The sequence below is a fragment of the Syngnathus typhle genome, linkage group LG22 (genome assembly GCF_033458585.1).
Source record: "Syngnathus typhle isolate RoL2023-S1 ecotype Sweden linkage group LG22, RoL_Styp_1.0, whole genome shotgun sequence".
Lineage (NCBI taxonomy): Eukaryota > Metazoa > Chordata > Actinopteri > Syngnathiformes > Syngnathidae > Syngnathus > Syngnathus typhle.
This window is the reverse complement of record NC_083759.1, coordinates 7,584,177-7,605,303: the sequence shown is the minus strand read 5'-3', so window position 1 is coordinate 7,605,303 and position 21,127 is coordinate 7,584,177. Positions and strand designations below refer to the sequence as shown.

The 21,127-nt window shown below is 40.8% G+C and overlaps 2 protein-coding genes across 11 annotated transcripts in view; both read left to right on the top strand.

The window, feature by feature from the left end:
- Positions 1-8,338, top strand: part of sash1a (SAM and SH3 domain containing 1a) — an 87,117-nt gene extending 78,779 nt beyond the window's left edge. For 8 of the 9 annotated variants that reach the window (XM_061269681.1, XM_061269680.1, XM_061269683.1 and 5 more), the window contains 10 exons: positions 999-1,073; positions 1,142-1,285; positions 1,927-2,059; positions 2,138-2,307; positions 2,379-2,588; positions 2,865-3,015; positions 3,182-3,298; positions 5,055-5,989; positions 6,122-6,253; positions 6,341-8,338. In XM_061269681.1, coding sequence (XP_061125665.1) covers positions 999-1,073; positions 1,142-1,285; positions 1,927-2,059; positions 2,138-2,307; positions 2,379-2,588; positions 2,865-3,015; positions 3,182-3,298; positions 5,055-5,989; positions 6,122-6,253; positions 6,341-6,598 — 2,325 coding nt within the window. In that variant the 3' untranslated portion in view covers positions 6,599-8,338. Of the gene's footprint in view, positions 1-998; positions 1,074-1,141; positions 1,286-1,926; positions 2,060-2,137; positions 2,308-2,378; positions 2,589-2,864; positions 3,016-3,181; positions 3,299-3,678; positions 4,640-5,054; positions 5,990-6,121; positions 6,254-6,340 lie in introns of those variants that run through there. The other variant, XM_061269685.1, reaches the window with a different exon arrangement.
- Positions 8,339-10,547: 2,209 nt separating this feature from the next.
- The window catches only part of usta (uronyl 2-sulfotransferase a), a 45,057-nt gene continuing 34,477 nt past the window's right edge, over positions 10,548-21,127 (top strand). The window contains exon 1 of one of the 2 annotated variants that reach the window (XM_061269616.1): positions 10,548-11,039. In XM_061269616.1, coding sequence (XP_061125600.1) covers positions 10,799-11,039 — 241 coding nt within the window. In that variant the 5' untranslated portion in view covers positions 10,548-10,798. The remainder of the gene's footprint in view (positions 11,040-21,127) is intronic. The other variant, XM_061269614.1, reaches the window with a different exon arrangement.

Sequence of the window (21,127 nt, the reverse complement as noted above, 5' to 3'; positions counted from 1 at the left end):
TGGTGGGCTATCCTGCAGCTTCGATGCGACCTGAATCCTGTCATGTGCCAGTCAGGTCCTCCTCATCCAAACAACTTTTTTGGACTCCACTTTTTTCTGTTGTAGCTTTTTGCTTTTGTGTTCTTTTTTCTTTTTTCAAAAGGGGGGCCCGTGCCTCTCTTTAATTTTTCTGGATGGCTTTCCTTTCCTTGTAATTATCTCCGAAATCTTTTTTTTTTTTTTTTTGCAAATCTTGGATGCATGTCCATTCCATCCAGTATCGCCATCACATTATTTTTGGACGCTGCTTCAAACGTGTTTGTTCTGCAAAAACCCTTCGCTGGGAAAGCTGCAATGTGGTCCCCAGCTGTGGATGCAAAGAAAAGCCCAAGTCACTTTTGAGGGATCTTCATGCTGGAGTTTATCCTGAGATTAAGTGGGGAGATGAACTTTGATCTGCACGTGCGTGTGTGTCCTCATAGGTTTGGGAAGATCTATAAGAAAAAAAAACAGATAAGCGATAAGAGTGGATCTCCCAGTTATCCTTTCATTTCATAGTTTCCCATTAATATCAGCGTGAGAAAAACTTTCCCTCATCAGAAACATCTCTGAATGTTTCTTCTAAAGCTAACAGCGTGTCTGCGTGCGCGTGTGTTGGCATAGCGCAGCAAGCCCCTTCCCTTCCGCATGTCTCCCAATCCAAGTTCCACCAGTAGAGAGCGCCCTAAACGTATGTTCAGTCCCTTGAGCGTTTTATGTGGCCACGTCAAGAGACTCCACGTTGGAACCGACTTTTGGGCTTTGTGACTTTAATAAAACAGCTCATTCGCTTTGAAATTTGGAGGGAAAAAGCACACCAAGTGTTTCCATCACGTCCTTCGTCTGCCCCGTCTTGTATGACATCTCGTCCCCCCCCCCCCCCCCCTCATGTCATGCATGAATCACAGCGCCGCGCATCCCGTCGACGAAGCCGTGTTAAAAGTGTGGCTGATTGTCTTTTGGCTCTGCTCCCCCCTCAGAGAACGTGCAGCTTCGGCGGCTTTGACCTGTCCAATCGATCCCTCCACGTGCTCAACACTGGCTCCGACGCCCACGTAAGTGCTCGACCACACGGAGGCATCTAATTGGATCACATCCAGAATGATCTTTCCTGACCCGACAGAATAAAGAGCAGGAGGCCATCTATAGAGAAGTGGTCAAGTCGCCCAACACTTCTCGGATCTCGCTGGGCAAGAAGGTCAAGTCGGTCAAGGAGACCATGAGGAAGCGCATGTCCAAGAAGTACAGCAGCTCCGTGCCCGAACAGGTAATGTAGTCAACTGAGGTCGAGGTTTCTTTTCAGACATTTCCAGGATGTTGTGCTGTGTTAGTTCACCGCATCATTAGCCCGCAGAGTGTGTGGGAGTATTTGTGTTGGTTACAGAATAAACAAGAGCTGGGAAACTGGGATCTGCTTGTATTGGGCGTGTGCTTCATGCTGAGCCCATTTGAGTGACGCAAGTCTCCCTCAGGCTTGCTCTCAAGGCCCAGCGCGAGTGTGTGCGTGTGTGTGCGCACAGTGTTGTTTACTTTGGCTAAAATTTACTGGCCACTGCCATTTGCTCCACCAACTGGCCTGCCATGTCCAAACTCTGCACAGCAGCCAAAGCATCTGTCAATGGCGACAAATTCACCCATATTACTAGCCAGGCTTGCGTCATGCAGCCAGCCGTTGCTTGTAAAACAACAAAACAAAATAAGAAATGGGTTCAGAATAATCACATGCGTGTTGTTTTCCAGGCAACACTGCCCTCTACTGGATCACTGAAAATAACAATGTCATCAGTTTGGCCAATTGAATTAAAATATCGTTTTTCATAAATGTCTGCCATTCTAGGTAGTTTCTAAAATGTTTTTGTGCATTTTTCCGTTCCCCTCCCACGTGTCAACGTCTCTTCTGCCATCCAGTCGAGTCCAGATGGAACAGCGGGTTCTCCGCACTGCCCGCAGCCCGACAGCGACTCACTAGAAAAGCCCAAACTCAAGGCGGGAGGTTCAGTGGAAAGTCTCCGAAGTTCGCTGAGTGGACAAAGTTCAATGAGTAAGTTGTTTATTTTCAAGATAGAGCTTCCGCATTTAGCTAAGTGTGGCAATAATAATAATTGATTTTCGTGTCCAGGTGGTCAGACAGTGAGCACCACCGACTCATCAGCCAGCAACAGAGAAAGCGTTAAATCGGAGGACGGCGACGACGAGGAGCTGCCATACCGAGGGCCGTTCTGCGGCCGCGCTCGAGTGCACACGGATTTCACGCCGAGCCCCTACGACTCGGACTCCCTCAAATTGAAGGTAAACAAAAATGAAAAGAAATCTGCCAACCTGTCAAATTTTGCTGATTAATGATTTTCCGGTGGCGGCAGCACGGCGACGTGATCGACATTATCAGCAAGCCGCCCATGGGTACCTGGATGGGCCTGCTCAATAACAAGGTGGGCACCTTCAAGTTCATCTACGTGGACGTGCTGTGCGAGGAAGAAGAGAAGCCCAAACGGCCGCTGCGGCGCCGCCGGAAGGGTCGACCACCCAAGCCGACGTCTGTGGAGGAGCTGCTGGAACGAATTAACCTCAAGGTGGGAATTGCACCGCGTGCCAAACCTCACCTGGGCCAAATGGGAACAAAAACGTTGTTCCGGATACATTGAAAGAAATGACAGACAAGCGGAGGCAAATTTAGTGCAGGAAATAACAGGCTAACACATAAACATTGACACCCACACGGTTTAACCTCCATCTTCTGAAACCTCTCATCACATTTGTACAACTGCCGTGTAACGCATGAACATTGGAAAGAAATATAAATAAACCAAAAGTTCGGATTGCTCATTATGACTGCTGCATCCACACAGGAGCACATGCCCACCTTCCTGTTCAATGGCTACGAGGACCTGGACACGTTCAAGCTGCTGGAAGAGGAGGACCTGGACGAGCTGAACATCAAAGACCCCCAACACCGAGCCGTGCTGCTCACGGCCGTTGAGCTGCTGCAGGAATACGACAGTAAGGAAGCCATGCTTATCACTGCTGTTTTGGTTAGCAACACCGTTCAAACGGGTTCAGCTATTTTGTTTTCAATGAGGCTTTCAAAATAGCCAATCATACTGTGCCTTTTGTGGCCTGCCACTATTTGTGCTCAAAGTGAAATCCATTTTTTCCACGTGTCTAGGCAGCAGCGATCCAGAGCGCAGCTCCCAGGAGAAACTGCTGTCGGCGGGCCGGGGTCTGATCGGAGACTCCCCGCGAGACTCTGGCTGCTACGAGAGCAACGAGAACTTGGAGAACGGTAATATTGCTTCGACTGGGATTTGGTTTCGTGGTGGAATGTATGCACGCCATCTTTTCACGCTTGTGCTTTCTAACCCCACCTGTCACAATCCTTCGCAGTGCTGTCTGATAATCGAGCGGCTTTTCTTGCTTATCGGAGGCGCTCGGTCGATCTTGCCGTCTCCCGCCTTTGTCCTTCCATAGCTGGTTTTACCAAACTGTTCCAGCTCAATCATTGTATCATTTTGTTGTTTAATAACAATTGACTTGGCAAATGAGCGACCCAATCAAAATTTTCCCGGGACCCGTTTTGTCCCCCAAACCACAGTTTGGTAGCCATCCGCTCTGGAGACGGCGCCTCATGACATCCTCCTGTCATCACTCTCTCCGTCTTTATAGGCCTTGTGTGCCCTCAGTACCGAAGTTTGCATGCTACCCGGAAGGAGCCTGGCCCCAGAGCACTAAGCCTGGTCTACCGCACAATGCTGGGAGCCCAAGGCCAAAGGGAGCGAGCCTCCCCTAAGCGCACGACGGGTCTTCTCGTCAGAACAAAGTCATTGCCAATCAAAGGATTCGAAGCTCAAACCCCACCCGTGGAGTCCACATTGATGACAGTATACAAAGGGGATCATTTGGAATATTTTTAAGTGCAGCCGAGTGCAGTGACATCATTGCGATGTGCCCATTGGCTCTTTTGCACGAACACGTCTTGCATGATGTGCCTAGCATTACTAAAATGCGCCTGTTTTTAATTGTACTAAGCTTTGACAAGATTTATGATCTTCATTTTTGAGAGTGCTCGTATGTCTTCTTCCTCCCGCGTATTTTTAACATCACTGCCACTTTCCTTTCTGATTGCTGGTTCCCAGTGTAACTACAGGCCTTAATGTGTGTGTGTGTGTGTGTGTGTGTGTGTGTGTGTGTGTGTGTGTGTGTGTGTGTGTGTGTGTGTGTGTGTGTGTGTGTGTGTGTGTGTGTGCCTGTGCGTGCGTGTGCGTGCGTGTGCGTGCGTGTGTGTGCGTGTGTGTGCATGTGTGCGTGTGCGTGTGGTGGGGGTGGTTGGGAATTGGCCGCAGCCTTTGTGTGCTTAGCGGCCCCACCCCAAAAACAATAAAGACAGCCCTGCTTGCTGTTATGTGTTTTGTCTCCTGTTTTCCTTTTCATACTTATTTGATGAATCGGCATCCGTCGAAATGACTTCATCATTTTCCACCCTTGATCGATTAACACGTCAGTTAATGTGCTCAAGTCGTCGTTTTCTATCCGCCGCATTTTCGTTTTCCGCGGCGACATTTCATTGCATTCCATCTGTACAATTTCTCTCTGTCCATCCCATTAAAACTTATTCTGGCCGTTCTCACCTGTTTCACCCATCATGCTTTGTAAATCAGAGGACGACATGGTAAGTTGCTTTCGCTTTTCATTCTACCATGCCTCATGCCATGATGTCACATTTGTGCAAATGAAAGATTAACGCTCAGCTAATCTTAAAGTTTATTTTATATTGAGCAGCAGCTAATTAATTATTCACTGAAAAAGTCGCTATTTCGCTATTTTTCCCTTTCTGAAATTTAAGAATTCACGAAGCCCTGTCTAATGCAAAATTAGCGTTTTGAGGCCTTGTGGAGTCTTTGTGCCAAAGATGTTGAAGTGAGGGGAGGAGCTTGTAGGAAAAACGAAAAGTAGTACTTTGGCGCCCTTTTGAGGCAGATTGTTGCTACTCGCGTAAGATTACAGGAAAAGTCATGTTGCCTTCTATGGTCTTTCTTTTGCAGGCAAGAGCAAGAAGGCCTCCCGCTCGGGTCGTTCTTCCGCAGGCCAGTCTCCGGACTATCCCACTCTTCCCATGACCATCTCCAGTGAGGCCTTGCAGCAGAATGAAAAAAGCCAGCACTCCAAATTCCCCAAAAACTTGTTCAGCAAGTCCTCCCTGAAGGGCTTCAACCTGCTGGGGCGCCGCAAAGCCCACAAACGCTCGCCCATCCCGGCCAGTCGTAGCTGCGAGGACCTGGACGAACCCTCCCAGCTGGCCGGGTCCTGGAAGCGTTCCCACTCCCTGGGAGACCTGCACTGGGAGCAGAGGCAGGATCACAACGAGGAGGTCCAACGCAGCAAAGAAGGGCCCAGTTTCGACGCAAGCGGGCCCATTATGGCGCCTTCACCAGCTTGTACTGCAAGTCCGCTGGTGAGTCCAAAACCGAGAGTTGACAGACCACTCGTCCCCTCGCAGCTCCCTCTGAGACCGCCTTGTCCCACAACCCACGCCCCGAGTCCCCCGGAGTCCAACGTAAGCGGTGAGAGGGTCATAAGGACTCATGCCAAAAAGCCACCGGTACCGCCTCCGGTTCCCGCCAAGAGGTCCAGAGAAAGAGTCGCCAACGGCGTGCACCACTCCCCGCTCTCCTCGCCGTCTTTCGGCCCTTCTCCGACGCACTCGCGCACACATTCCCAGCCCAGCAGCCCCGTGACACGGTGCGCGAGCAGTCCCGCCCCGCCCCTTCCCGCCAAGACTCCAAGCAGCCCTCGCAACTCCTTATCCGCCGGCGAAGAGACGGCGGTGACGCCCCCGTGGCTCTCGGACCTGGGCTGCAAGGTGACTGTGTCAAGGAAGGCGTCCCACTCCAAGATGAGCCCCGACCTGCTCACCTTGCTGGAGCAACGGCTGGAGGCCGAGGGCATCGATCTCACGGAGGAGCCCTACTCAGACAAGGTAGCCCAATCCGTCCATAAAATCTTGACCTCATCTAAATGTCATATTTTGCTTCAAAGCAATTAAGAAAAGAAACCTCAGTGTTTTTATATCAGTTTTTCCCATCATGTGTCATGTGTTCATTTGCCCCAGCACGGTCGCTGTGGCATCCCGCAGCCTCTGATGCAGCGCTACTCAGACGACCTGCAGCAGCCCGTCAAGGAGGTGGCCTCCACCATGGACCAGCTCAGAGTCCGGGAGCTTCGCAAACAGCACCGGATGGCTGTAAGAATGCATAGTTTAAAAAAAAAATAAAAATTGAATAACAAAGAAAAGTCACAATAAAGGCCTGATGGAATTTTGTATCATCAGATCCCCTCAGGCGGTCTGACCGAGATGTGCCGGAGAGGGGCGGTGGCAGCGGGCGCCATCAGCACCGTCTCGGACTGGCTGGTGTCCATCGGCCTGCCCATGTACGCCTCGGCTTTGACGGCGGCCGGCGTGGACTCGCTGAGCGGCGTGGCCTCGCTGACAGAGACGGACGCCTGGGAGGCAGGTGTGCACGACCACGGCCACGCCCGCCGCTTGGTCGGCGAGGCCCAGCTGGTCGCCGAGCGCCGGGACGCATAGTCCCGCCGCGCCAGTCAGTATTGGCGCTGTGCACTTGCGTACTTCCAATTTCCCAAGACGCTTTTCTCCCCAGCGTTCTTTTTTTTCCAAATGTTTACGGCAACTTGGAGTCAATCCTGGATGCTAAAAGGATGCCTTTAAAAAACATAATGCCTTTGCAGACGATAGCACACCACCATTTGTTGAATGGTCACAAGTGCTTGGCTTGTGAAGTGTTTTTATTTTCTCTTTCCAGGGTACACTACTCATCAACTTTGAGATATTGCATACACTGAACAGTTCCAATTAATTTCATTTGGAAAGGTTCCCGTGCATTTTGGGCTCATCCTAAAATTTCATCCCTAAGGCCAATTTTTGGAAGGCTTTTTTGAGTCGTGTTTTTTACTCCGCCAGAGTGATTCCATGGACTTAATGCTTAACACGGACCAAGAAGTGACAGGTTTGATCATAGTGTATTTCTGTATTATAGCCTCATTTTTGTTCATGTGTCTTCTGGTTATTAATTACCAATCAACATTCCGGACGTATCCAAGCACATTGTTTATGATATGTTTTGCCTCAGCCTCATGAGTTGGATAGTTTTGATAATAACTGACTGCAGGGCAAGGCCGTTTTTTCCCCTTTATTTCAATTACAAAAAACGAATTTTATTTTTACTGATTAAAACCTCATTTTAAGATCTTAGTAACCATATCCAAAGAGACAGAGCTGATGTTGGGAACTGAAGCACAATTTTATGTATAGTGGAACCTCTAAAATTGACCCACCCTCAGGTTGTGTAATTTGGAATATCAGAAAAAATATCTGTAAAATTACAATGTTTTGGTCAAGCAGTTTCCCATAATTTTTCCAAAATAATTTAAATTTTTAATTAAAACATGAATTTCGTTGTTTTTAATGTTTAGATATTACTTTTATTTATATTTCTTTTTTTTTCTTTTTAATCCCTCCAAATAAGGGGAAATGAATTGTCTTGAACTTTGGAGTTTCCTCTATATGTCAAATATGTTGCCAACATAATTTACAGAGTAACAAAAACAAAACAAAAAACGACTTCAGGTGGAAATCTACAAAAGTTCAGGGATGATCTGAGGGCATCCATGGTGTGAAATCAATTTTTTTTTATTAATCTTATTCCTCATGAAGAGGATCACCCCCGCCCCCCTTTTCAAATGTCGTGCCTGAGCGAGGCGAAACAAGTGTTTAATATTAAAAATACTGACACTGTAAATGCACTTTAGAGGGTGACGTCATCTAGCTGATACATTGGCTTTGTTTTTGCAAAAATAATTTGGTGGATCTTTAATGAATGCCAAGCGTATTAACTGAATAACAAAAGACTAAAACTTTTCCCTAATCACTTCTTTTGCGCCATCTTGATTACATATATGAAATGCTACGCAAGCCTTGCACATTCTATATATGTAATATTTAAATAAGTTATTTCGCCCAATTTCTCTTTTCCCTTCCATATAATGTGGACTGTAATTAGCTGTATTTTACGGATAGCGGATACCCTCGTGCGTAATGCAAGTGAGGAGCTGCGTACAATTTGTATTGTAACATATGTACGTGTACAAATAATTGTTTTATCTGCTCTTCATCTACTTAACGATTGTTCATACAGATTTGCTTGTGGATTGAAATTAAAAAAACATGCCCATAGCTATTTGTTTTTCACAACGATAATGGTAATAAAATGTTCTTGCCATATTCAGCCATTCTGATATGGTTTGAAAATGATTTTTTTTTTCCTCCGGCGCTCGCCTTGGTTGTCATTTAAAAAAAAAAAAGTGCTACAATTCTACAGTGCCTTGCGAAAGTATTCGGCCCCCTTGAACCTTTCAACATTTTGCCACATTTCAGACTTCAAACATAAAGATATAAAATTTAAATTTTTTGTCAAGAATCAACAAGTGGGACACAATCGTGAAGTGGAACGAAATTGATTGGATAATTTAAACTTTTTTAACAAATAAAAAACTGAAAAGTGGGGCATGCAATATTATTCGGCCCCTTTACTTCCAGTGCAGCAAACTCACTCCAGAAGTTCAGTGAGGATCTTTGAATGATCCAATGTTGTCCTAAATGACTGATGATGATAAATAGAATGCAACTGTGTGTAATCAAGTCTCCGTATGAATGCACCTGCTCTTTGATAGTCTCAGGGTTCTGTTTAAAGCGCAGAGAGAACCATGAAGACAAAGGAACACACCAGGCAGGTCTGAGATACTGTTGTGGAGAAGTTTAAAGCCGGATTTGGATACAAAAAGATTTCCCAAGCTTTAAACATCTCAAGGAGCACTGTGCAAGCAATTATATTGAAATGGAAGGAGTATCAGACCACTGCAAATCTACCAAGACCCGGCCATCCCTCCAAACTTTCATCTCAAATAAGGAGAAGACTGATCAGAGATGCAGCCAAGAGGCCCATGATCACTCTGGATGAACTGCAGATAACTACAGCTGAGGTGGGAGAGTCTATCCATAGGACAACAATCAGTCGTGCACTGCACAAATCTGGCCTTTATGGAAGAGTGGCAAGAAGAAAGCCATTTCTCAAAGATATCCATAAAAAGTCTCGTTTAAAGTTTGCCACAAGCCACCTGAGAGACACACCAAACATGTGGAAGAAGGTGCTCTAGTCAGATGAATCCAAAATCGAACTTTTTGGCCACAATGCAAAACGATATGTTTGGCGTAAAATCAACACAGCTCATCACCCTGAACACACCATCCCCACTGTCAAACATGGTGGTGGCAGCATCATGGTTTGGGCCTGCTTTTCTTCAGCAGGGACAGGGAAGACGGCTAAGATTGATGGGAAGATGGATGGAGCCAAATACAGGACCATTCTGGAAGAAAACCTGCTGGAGTCTGCAAAAGACCTGAGACTGGGACGGAGATTTATCTTCCAACAGGACAATGATCTAAAACATAAAGCCGAATCTATAATGGAATGATTCACAAATAGACGTATCCAGGTGTTAGAATGGCCAAGTCAAAGTCCAGACCTGAATCCAATCGAGAATCTGTGGAAAGAGCTGAAGACTGCTGTTCACAAACGCTCTCCATCCAACCTCACTGAGCTCGTGCTGTTTTGCAAGGAAGGATGGGCAAGAATTCCAGTCTCTCGATGTGCAAAACTGATAGACATACCCCAAGCGACTTGCAGCTTTAATTGCAGCAAAAGGCGGCGCTACAAAGTATTAGCGCAAGGGGGCCGAATAATATTGCACAGCCCACTTTTCAGTTTTTTATTTGTTAAAAAAGTTTAAATTATCCAATAAATTTTGTTCCACTTCACGATTGTGTCCCACTTGTTGTTGATTCTTGACAAAAAATCTAACTTTTACGTATATCTTTATGTTTGAAGCCTGAAATGTCACTAAATGTTGAAAGGTTCAAGGGGGCCGAATACTTTCGCAAGGCACTGCGTAATTCCGAATGAAGAATGTATTATACAATTAAAGACAAAAAAGGAAGTATATGACAATTGTAAAAGTCACGATTTGATTCGTGTGTATCCAGCTTGTAATAAGACATTTTGTTAGGAACAATTTCAAACCTGCAACCTGCGAATGAGTTGGCTGTCTAAGTAAACGGAGCACACGTACTTAATAAGGTAAGTGGCTTTACTTTTTCCATACTTATAATAGAAATTCACAAATAATTTGATATGTATTTATTTATTTATTGAAGAAGTTGTAAAATAGATAAAAGTAATTTTAAAACATGCTAAAAAATTGAGTAAATTGTTGAGAAAACTGCGGAATATGTAGAACTGTTGTTGTTGTAATGAGACACCTGAGGGCGCTGTTTCCTTTTTATAGTGCGAATGATGGAAATTAGAACTTTTTGACTGTTCGGTACTCCCTTCTCTTCTCTCTCTTTCCACGTCCAGTAATCTGACACCCTTCGAAAAAGGGGGGGGAAAAGAGGGGGAGCCGGCCTAAGAGAAGAGTGGGAAGAAGGATGGACCCTTGAAGCAGCCTGCCCAGAGCGAACCGGAGCGTGCACAGTGAGGCAAGCCGAACGAGAAGCCACCTCGAGCGGACTGGAGCGCAGGAGAGGAACCGGTGACGGGTGGGGGGGATTTTTTTTTTTCTTTTTAATTTTTCCCCCCCTCTCCTTCCTCAAAGTACGACTTTCCGATGCTTCTCCAATGGGTGACTTTGCACGGTGCCTCGTGAGGAACAGATGATGAAGAATTACAGCGGTAGTCCGCCTCACAGCAACAGCCAGAGCCCCCAGTTAGCACACTTCAGGGACCACCGTAACCACCACAAGTTGTGCTCGCTCGCCTCCATTCCTTGGCGCTTGCCCCTTCGAGCGTATGGATTCTGCATGGCGGCGCTCTTCGTCTTCTGCCTGTCGTCCCTCTTCTACCAGCTCAACGGAGGACCCCCCCGAGTCCTGCTGGACATTCGACAATACCTCGGTAAGCCCCCTTTAGGAGTCTCCGCCGCTTGGCTTGCGCGCGTAAAGGCTGATCAGTCCAAATGCGTGCGTAAAACTCTCGCTTTTACTTTTTCACGTCAACAAGTTCTGAGTTTACGCTTTCATGTGGTTGCACTTTAAATTTGACAGTCGTGTGCTCACTTATGCACTTTAGGTAACTTTCGCTTTTGCACTGTCACGCGCGCACAAGTTTGACTTTGGCACAATTTACATTTAGAAGCTTTTACATTGTTCCGTCTCCAACGTAAACTAGAACGAGAAAATAAATAAAAAAATAATAATAATAATTAATAATAATAATAATAATAATAATAATAACTAGAATTTTGCAATTTCTGGAGAAATTGCGTGTGAAGGCGAAATGTATGAATAACTTCTTCGGGGAATGCTGCCGAACGATGTTGAAACGTGTTGAATTACTTGAGAAATGTAGAATATTTGGAGAATTTGTGGCGAATTTCAAAATAAAAGATGTGAAGTTTTTGGTAAGTGGGAAGTTGTGGAATAGGTAGAAAAATGATGAACAGTTGAAAGTTGAAATGGGTTGAATCGGTTGAAAAATGTAGAAATGAGAAGGGAAAAAGGAATTGGGTGTGAATTTCAAAATAAAAGATGTGAAGTATTTGGGAAGTTGTGGAATATGGTAGAAAAATGATGAACAGTTGAAAGTTGGAATGGGTTGAATCGGTTGAAAAATGTAGAAATTAGAGTACAAAAACGGAATTTGAGAGAATTTTGGTTGAATTTCAAAATAAAAGATGTGAAGTTTTTGGTAAGTGGGAAGTTGTGGAATAGGTAGAAAAATGATGAACAGTTGAAAGTTGGAATGGGTTGAATCGGTTGAAAAATGTAGAAATGAGAAGGGAAAAGGAAATTGGGTGTGAATTTCAAAATAAAAGACGTGAAGTTTTTGGTAAGTGGGAAGTTGTGGAATAGGTAGAAAAATGATGAACAGTTGAAAGGTGGAATGGGTTGAATCGGTTGAAAAATTTAGAAATGAGAAGGGAAAAGGAATTGGGTGTGAATTTCAAAATAAAAGATGTGAAGCTTTTGGTAAGTGGGAAGTTGTGGAATCGGTAGAAAAATAATGAACAGTTGAAAGTTGGAATGGGTTGAATCGGTTGAAAAATGTAGAAATTAGAGTAGAAAAACGAAATTTTAGAGAATTTTGGTTGAATTTCAAAATAAAAGATGTGAAGTTTTTGGTAAGTGGGACGTTGTGGAATAGGTAGGCAAAAGATGAACAGTTGAAAGTTGGAACGAGTTGAATCGGTTGAAAAATGTAGAAGTTAGAGCTGAAAAACAAAATTTTGTGAAAATTTGTCGGAATTTTTAACGTGAAAACGTGAAATTTTCGAATTTGGGAATTTTGGGAATGTCGAGAATCCTTCCGAATGTGATTAGAATGTGCTGAATGATGTGAATTTCAAATTGGAACGACGTAAATGTGAAATGTCGAATGTGCCATTAAGAATGAATGGGGAAAAATTTGTCGGAATTTTGGGAATTTTGCGGAATCGGTAAATTTTCGGAACGAGAAAAATACAAGCGCTCGTCGCGTGAATATTTGGAATACGTGAAAAGTGGAATGGAGTGAATCGGATGAATTATGTGGCAGATGAAACGTGTCAAAAAAGTGAGGAGAATAAAAGAGAATAACTAGAATTTTGCAATTTCTGGAGAAATTGCGTGTGAAGGCGAAATGTATGAATAACTTTTTCGGGGAATGCTGCCGAACGATGTTGAAACGTGTTGAATTACTTGAGAAATGTAGAATATTTGGAGAATTTGTGGCGAATTTCAAAATAAAAGATGTGAAGTTTTTGGTAAGTGGGAAGTTGTGGAATAGGTTGAAAAATGATGAACAGTTGAAAGTTGGAATGGGTTGAATCGGTTGAAAAATGTAGAAATGAGAAGGGAAAAAGGAATTGGGTGTGAATTTCAAAATAAAAGATGTGAAGGTTTTGGGAAGTTGTGGAATAGGTCGAAAAATGATGAACAGTTGAAAGTTGGAATGGGTTGAATCGGTTGAAAAATGTAGAAATGAGAAGGGAAAAGGGAATTGGGTGTGAATTTCAAAATAAAAGATGTGAAGTTTTTGGTAAGTGGGAAGTTGTGGAATAGGTAGAAAAATGATGAACAGTTGAAAGTTGGAATGGGTTGAATCGGTTGAAAAATGTAGAAAGGAGAAGGGAAAAGGGAATTGAGTGTGAATTTCAAAATAAAAGATGTGAAGTTTTTGGTAAGTGGGAAGTTGTGGAATAGGTAGAAAAATGATGAACAGTTGAAAGTTGGAATGGGTTGAATCGGTTGAAAAATGTAGAAATGAGAAGGGAAAAGGGAATTGGGTGTGAATTTCAAAATAAAAGATGTGAAGTATTTGGGAAGTTGTGGAATAGGTAGAAAAATGATGAACAGTTGAAAGTTGGAATGGGTTGAATCGGTTGAAAAATGTAGAAATTAGAGTACAAAAACGGAATTTGAGAGAATTTTGGTTGAATTTCAAAATAAAAGATGTGAAGTTTTTGGTAAGTGGGAAGTTGTGGAATAGGTAGAAAAATGATGAACAGTTGAAAGTTGGAATGGGTTGAATCGGTTGAAAAATGTAGAAATGAGAAGGGAAAAGGAAATTGGGTGTGAATTTCAAAATAAAAGATGTGAAGTTTTTGGTAAGTGGGAAGTTGTGGAATAGGTAGAAAAATGATGAACAGTTGAAAGTTGGAATGGGTTGAATCGGTTGAAAAATGTAGAAATGAGAAGGGAAAAGGAATTGGGTGTGAATTTCAAAATAAAAGACGTGAAGCTTTTGGTAAGTGGGAAGTTGTGGAATCGGTAGAAAAATAATGAACAGTTGAAAGTTGGAATGGGTTGAATCGGTTGAAAAATGTAGAAATGAGAAGGGGAAAGGAAATTGGGTGTGAATTTCAAAATAAAAGATGTGAAGTTTTTGGTAAGTGGGAAGTTGTGGAATAGGTAGAAAAATGATGAACAGTTGAAAGTTGGAATGGGTTGAATCGGTTGAAAAATGTAGAAATGAGAAGGGAAAAGGAATTGGGTGTGAATTTCAAAATAAAAGACGTGAAGCTTTTGGTAAGTGGGAAGTTGTGGAATCGGTAGAAAAATAGTGAACAGTTGAAAGTTGGAATGGGTTGAATCGGTTGAAAAATGTAGAAATGAGAAGGGAAAAGGAAATTGGGTGTGAATTTCAAAATAAAAGATGTGAAGTTTTTGGTAAGTGGGAAGTTGTGGAATAGGTAGAAAAATGATGAACAGTTGAAAGTTGGAATGGGTTGAATCGGTTGAAAAATGTAGAAATGAGAAGGGAAAAGGAATTGGGTGTGAATTTCAAAATAAAAGATGTGAAGCTTTTGGTAAGTGGGAAGTTGTGGAATCAGTACAAAAATAATGAACAGTTGAAAGTTGGAATGGGTTGAATCGGTTGAAAAATGTAGAAATTAGAGTAGAAAAACGAAATTTTAGAGAATTTTGGTTGAATTTCAAAATAAAAGATGTGAAGTTTTTGGTAAGTGGGACGTTGTGGAATAGGTAGGCAAAAGATGAACAGTTGAAAGTTGGAACGAGTTGAATCGGTTGAAAAATGTAGAAGTTAGAGGTGAAAAACGAAATTTTGTGAAAATTTGTCGGAATTTTTAACGTGAAAACGTGAAATTTTCGAATTTGGGAATTTTGGGAATGTCGAGAATCCTTCCGAATGTGATTAGAATGTGCTGAATGATGTGAATTTCAAATTGGAACGACGTAAATGTGAAATGTCGAATGTGCCATTAAGAATGAATGGGGAAAAATTTGTCGGAATTTTGGGAATTTTGCGGAATCGGAAAATTTTCGGAACGAGAAAAATACAAGCGCTCGTCGCGTGAATATTTGGAATACGTGAAAAGTGGAATGGAGTGAATCGGATGAATTATGTGGAAGATGAAACGTGTCAAAAAAGTGTGGAGAATAAAAGAGAATAATAATAACTAGAATTTTGCAATTTCTGGAGAAATTGCGTGTGAAGGCGAAATGTATGAATAACTTCTTCGGGGAATGCTGCCGAACGATGTTGAAACGTGTTGAATTACTTGAGAAATGTAGAATATTTGGAGAATTTGTGGTGAATTTCAAAATAAAAGATGTGAAGTTTTTGGTAAGTGGGAAGTTGTGGAATAGGTAGAAAAATGATGAACAGTTGAAAGTTGGAATGGGTTGAATCGGTTGAAAAATGTAGAAATGAGAAGGGAAAAAGGAATTGGGTGTGAATTTCAAAATAAAAGATGTGAAGGTTTTGGGAAGTTGTGGAATAGGTCGAAAAATGATGAACAGTTGAAAGTTGGAATGGGTTGAATCGGTTGAAAAATGTAGAAATGAGAAGGGAAAAGGGAATTGGGTGTGAATTTCAAAATAAAAGATGTGAAGTTTTTGGTAAGTGGGAAGTTGTGGAATAGGTAGAAAAATGATGAACAGTTGAAAGTTGGAATGGGTTGAATCGGTTGAAAAATGTAGAAATGAGAAGGGAAAAGGGAATTGGGTGTGAATTTCAAAATAAAAGATGTGAAGTTTTTGGTAAGTGGGAAGTTGTGGAATAGGTAGAAAAATGATGAACAGTTGAAAGTTGGAATGGGTTGAATCGGTTGAAAAATGTAGAAAGGAGAAGGGAAAAGGGAATTGAGTGTGAATTTCAAAATAAAAGATGTGAAGTTTTTGGTAAGTGGGAAGTTGTGGAATAGGTAGAAAAATGATGAACAGTTGAAAGTTGGAATGGGTTGAATCGGTTGAAAAATGTAGAAATGAGAAGGGAAAAGGGAATTGGGTGTGAATTTCAAAATAAAAGATGTGAAGTATTTGGGAAGTTGTGGAATAGGTAGAAAAATGATGAACAGTTGAAAGTTGGAATGGGTTGAATCGGTTGAAAAATGTAGAAATTAGAGTACAAAAACGGAATTTGAGAGAATTTTGGTTGAATTTCAAAATAAAAGATGTGAAGTTTTTGGTAAGTGGGAAGTTGTGGAATAGGTAGAAAAATGATGAACAGTTGAAAGTTGGAATGGGTTGAATCGGTTGAAAAATGTAGAAATGAGAAGGGAAAAGGAAATTGGGTGTGAATTTCAAAATAAAAGATGTGAAGTTTTTGGTAAGTGGGAAGTTGTGGAATAGGTAGAAAAATGATGAACAGTTGAAAGTTCGAATGGGTTGAATCGGTTGAAAAATGTAGAAATGAGAAGGGAAAAGGAATTGGGTGTGAATTTCAAAATAAAAGACGTGAAGCTTTTGGTAAGTGGGAAGTTGTGGAATCGGTAGAAAAATAATGAACAGTTGAAAGTTGGAATGGGTTGAATCGGTTGAAAAATGTAGAAATGAGAAGGGGAAAGGAAATTGGGTGTGAATTTCAAAATAAAAGATGTGAAGTTTTTGGTAAGTGGGAAGTTGTGGAATAGGTAGAAAAATGATGAACAGTTGAAAGTTGGAATGGGTTGAATCGGTTGAAAAATGTAGAAATGAGAAGGGAAAAGGAATTGGGTGTGAATTTCAAAATAAAAGACGTGAAGCTTTTGGTAAGTGGGAAGTTGTGGAATCGGTAGAAAAATAGTGAACAGTTGAAAGTTGGAATGGGTTGAATCGGTTGAAAAATGTAGAAATGAGAAGGGGAAAGGAAATTGGGTGTGAATTTCAAAATAAAAGATGTGAAGTTTTTGGTAAGTGGGAAGTTGTGGAATAGGTAGAAAAATGATGAACAGTTGAAAGTTGGAATGGGTTGAATCGGTTGAAAAATGTAGAAATGAGAAGGGAAAAGGAATTGGGTGGGAATTTCAAAATAAAAGATGTGAAGCTTTTGGTAAGTGGGAAGTTGTGGAATCAGTAGAAAAATAATGAACAGTTGAAAGTTGGAATGGGTTGAATCGGTTGAAAAATGTAGAAATTAGAGTAGAAAAACGAAATTTTAGAGAATTTTGGTTGAATTTCAAAATAAAAGATGTGAAGCTTTTGGTAAGTGGGACGTTGTGGAATAGGTAGGCAAAAGATGAACAGTTGAAAGTTGGAACGAGTTGAATCGGTTGAAAAATGTAGAAGTTAGAGGTGAAAAACGAAATTTTGTGAAAATTTGTCGGAATTTTTAACGTGAAAACGTGAAATTTTCGAATTTGGGAATTTTGGGAATGTCGAGAATCCTTCCGAATGTGATTAGAATGTGCTGAATGATGTGAATTTCAAATTGGAACGACGTAAATGTGAAATGTCGAATGTGCCATTAAGAATGAATGGGGAAAAATTTGTCGGAATTTTGGGAATTTTGCGGAATCGGAAAATTTTCGGAACGAGAAAAATACAAGCGCTCGTCGCGTGAATATTTGGAATACGTGAAAAGTGGAATGGAGTGAATCGGATGAATTATGTGGAAGATGAAACGTGTCAAAAAAGTGTGGAGAATAAAAGAGAATAATAATAACTAGAATTGCAATTTCGGAAGAAATTGCGTGTGAAGGCGAAGGCAGATGTTAATTTACAAACGTTAAGCGTTAAAAATGATGAGCGGGAAGAATAGAAAGGGAAAATAAATTATTGTGAAATAAATGGGAAAATGTTACAAATACATGTTACAAAAAAGGTACAAATGATAAGCGTTGAAAATGATAAGGGGAAGGATAAAGAGTAAAATAAACTAGAATTTTGCAATTTCTGGAGAAATTGCGTGTGAAGGCGAAATGTATGAATAACTTTTTCGGGGAATGCTGCCGAACGATGTTGAAACGTGTTGAATTACTTGAGAAATGTAGAATATTTGGAGAATTTGTGGTGAATTTCAAAATAAAAGATGTGAAGTTTTTGGTAAGTTGTGGAATAGGTAGAAAAATGATGAACAGTTGAAAGTTGGAATGGGTTGAATCGGTTGAAAAATGTAGAAATGAGAAGGGAAAAAGGAATTGGGTGTGAATTTCAAAATAAAAGATGTGAAGGTTTTGGGAAGTTGTGGAATAGGTCGAAAAATGATGAACAGTTGAAAGTTGGAATGGGTTGAATCGGTTGAAAAATGTAGAAATGAGAAGGGAAAAGGGAATTGGGTGTGAATTTCAAAATAAAAGATGTGAAGTTTTTGGTAAGTGGGAAGTTGTGGAATAGGTAGAAAAATGATGAACAGTTGAAAGTTGGAATGGGTTGAATCGGTTGAAAAATGTAGAAATGAGAAGGGAAAAGGGAATTGGGTGTGAATTTCAAAATAAAAGATGTGAAGTTTTTGGTAAGTGGGAAGTTGTGGAATAGGTAGAAAAATGATGAACAGTTGAAAGTTGGAATGGGTTGAATCGGTTGAAAAATGTAGAAAGGAGAAGGGAAAAGGGAATTGAGTGTGAATTTCAAAATAAAAGATGTGAAGTTTTTGGTAAGTGGGAAGTTGTGGAATAGGTAGAAAAATGATGAACAGTTGAAAGTTGGAATGGGTTGAATCGGTTGAAAAATGTAGAAATGAGAAGGGAAAAGGGAATTGGGTGTGAATTTCAAAATAAAAGATGTGAAGTTTTTGGTAAGTGGGAAGTTGTGGAATAGGTAGAAAAATGATGAACAGTTGAAAGTTGGAATGGGTTGAATCGGTTGAAAAATGTAGAAATGAGAAGGGAAAAAGGAATTGGGTGTGAATTTCAAAATAAAAGATGTGAAGTATTTGGGAAGTTGTGGAATAGGTAGAAAAATGATGAACAGTAGAAAGTTGGAATGGGTTGAATCGGTTGAAAAATGTAGAAATTAGAGTACAAAAACGGAATTTGAGAGAATTTTGGTTGAATTTCAAAATAAAAGATGTGAAGTTTTTGGTAAGTGGGAAGTTGTGGAATAGGTAGAAAAATGATGAACAGTTGAAAGTTGGAATGGGTTGAATCGGTTGAAAAATGTAGAAATGAGAAGGGAAAAGGAAATTGGGTGTGAATTTCAAAATAAAAGATGTGAAGTTTTTGGTTAGTGGGAAGTTGTGGAATAGGTAGAAAAATGATGAACAGTTGAAAGTTAGAATGGGTTGAATCGGTTGAAAAATGTAGAAATGAGAAGGGAAAAGGAATTGGGTGTGAATTTCAAAATAAAAGATGTGAAGCTTTTGGTAAGTGGGAAGTTGTGGAATCGGTAGAAAAGTAATGAACAGTTGAAAGTTGGAATGGGTTGAATCGGTTGAAAAATGTAGAAATTAGAGTGGAAAAACGAAATTTTAGAGAATTTTGGTTGAATTTCAAAATAAAAGATGTGAAGTTTTTGGGAAGTGGGACGTTGTGGAATAGGTAGGCAAAAGATGAACAGTTGAAAGTTGGAACGAGTTGAATCGGTTGAAAAATGTAGAAGTTAGAGCTGAAAAACGAAATTTTGTGAAAATTTGTCGGAATTTTTAACGTGAAAACGTGAAATTTTTGAATTTGGGAATTTTGGGAATGTCGAGAATCCTTCCGAATGTGATTAGAATGTGCTGAATGATGTGAATTTCAAATTGGAACGACGTAAACGTGAAATGTCGAATGTGCCATTAAGAATGAATGGGGAAAAATTTGTCGGAATTTGGGGAATTTTGCGGAATCGGAAAATGTTCGGAATGAGAAAAATACAAGCCACCCTTTCCTGAATATTTGGAATACGTGAAAAGTGGAATGGAGTGAATCGGGTGAATTTTGTGAAAGAAGAAGCGGGACAAAAAAGTGAGGAGAATAAAATATAATAACTAGAATTTTGCAATTTCTGGAGAAATTGCGTGTGAAGGCGAAATGTATGAATAACTTCTTCGGGGAATGCTGCCGAACGATGTTGAAACGTGTTGAATTACTTGAGAAATGTAGAATATTTGGAGAATTTGGCGTGAATTTCAAAATAAAAGATGTGAAGTTTTTGGTAAGTGGGAAGTTGTGGAAAAGGTCGAAAAATGATGAACAGTTGAAAGTTGGAATGTGTTGAATCGGTTGAAAAATGTAGAAATGAGAAGGGAAAAAGGAATTGGGTGTGAATTTCAAAATAAAAGATGTGAAGGTTTTGGGAAGTTGTGGAATAGGTCGAAAAATGATGAACAGTTGAAAGTTGGAATGGGTTGAATCGGCTGAAAAATGTAGAAATGAGAAGGGAAAAGGGAATTGGGTGTGAATTTCAAAATAAAAGATGTGAAGTTTTTGGTAAGTGGGAAGTTGTGGAATAGGTAGAAAAATGATGAACAGTTGAAAGTTGGAATGGGTTGAATCGGTTGAAAAATGTAGAAATGAGAAGGGAAAAGGGAATTGGGTGTGAATTTCAAAATAAAAGATGTGAAGTTTTTGGTAAGTGGGAAGTTGTGGAATAGGTAGAAAAATGATGAACAGTTGAAAGTTGGAATGGGTTGAATCGGTTGAAAAATGTAGAAATGAGAAGGGAAAAGGGAATTGAGTGTGAATTTCAAAATAAAAGATGTGAAGTTTTTGGTAAGTGGGAAGTTGTGGAATAGGTAGAAAAATGATGAACAGTTGAAAGTTGGAATGGGTTGAATCGGTTGAAAAATGTAGAAATGAGAAGGGAAAAGGGAATTGGGTGTGAATTTCAAAATAAAAGATGTGAAGTTTTTGGTTAGTGGGAAGTTGTGGAATGGGTAGAAAAATGATGAACAGTTGAAAGTTGGAATGGGTTGAATCGGTTGAAAAATGTAGAAATTAGAAGGGAAAAAGGAATTGGGTGTGAATTTCAAAATAAAAGATGTGAAGTATTTGGGAAGTTGTGGAATAGGTAGAAAAATGATGAACAGTTGAAAGTTGGAATGGGTTGAATCGGTTGAAAAATGTAGAAATTAGAGTACAAAAACGGAATTTGAGAGAATTTTGGTTGAATTTCAAAATAAAAGATGTGAAGTTTTTGGTAAGTGGGAAGTTGTGGAATAGGTAGAAAAATGATGAACAGTTGAAAGTTGGAATGGGTTGAATCGGTTGAAAAATGTAGAAATGAGAAGGGAAAAGGAAATTGGGTGTGAATTTCAAAATAAAAGATGTGAAGTTTTTGGTAAGTGGGAAGTTGTGGAATAGGTAGAAAAATGATGAACAGTTGAAAGTTGGAATGGGTTGAATCGGTTGAAAAATGTAGAAA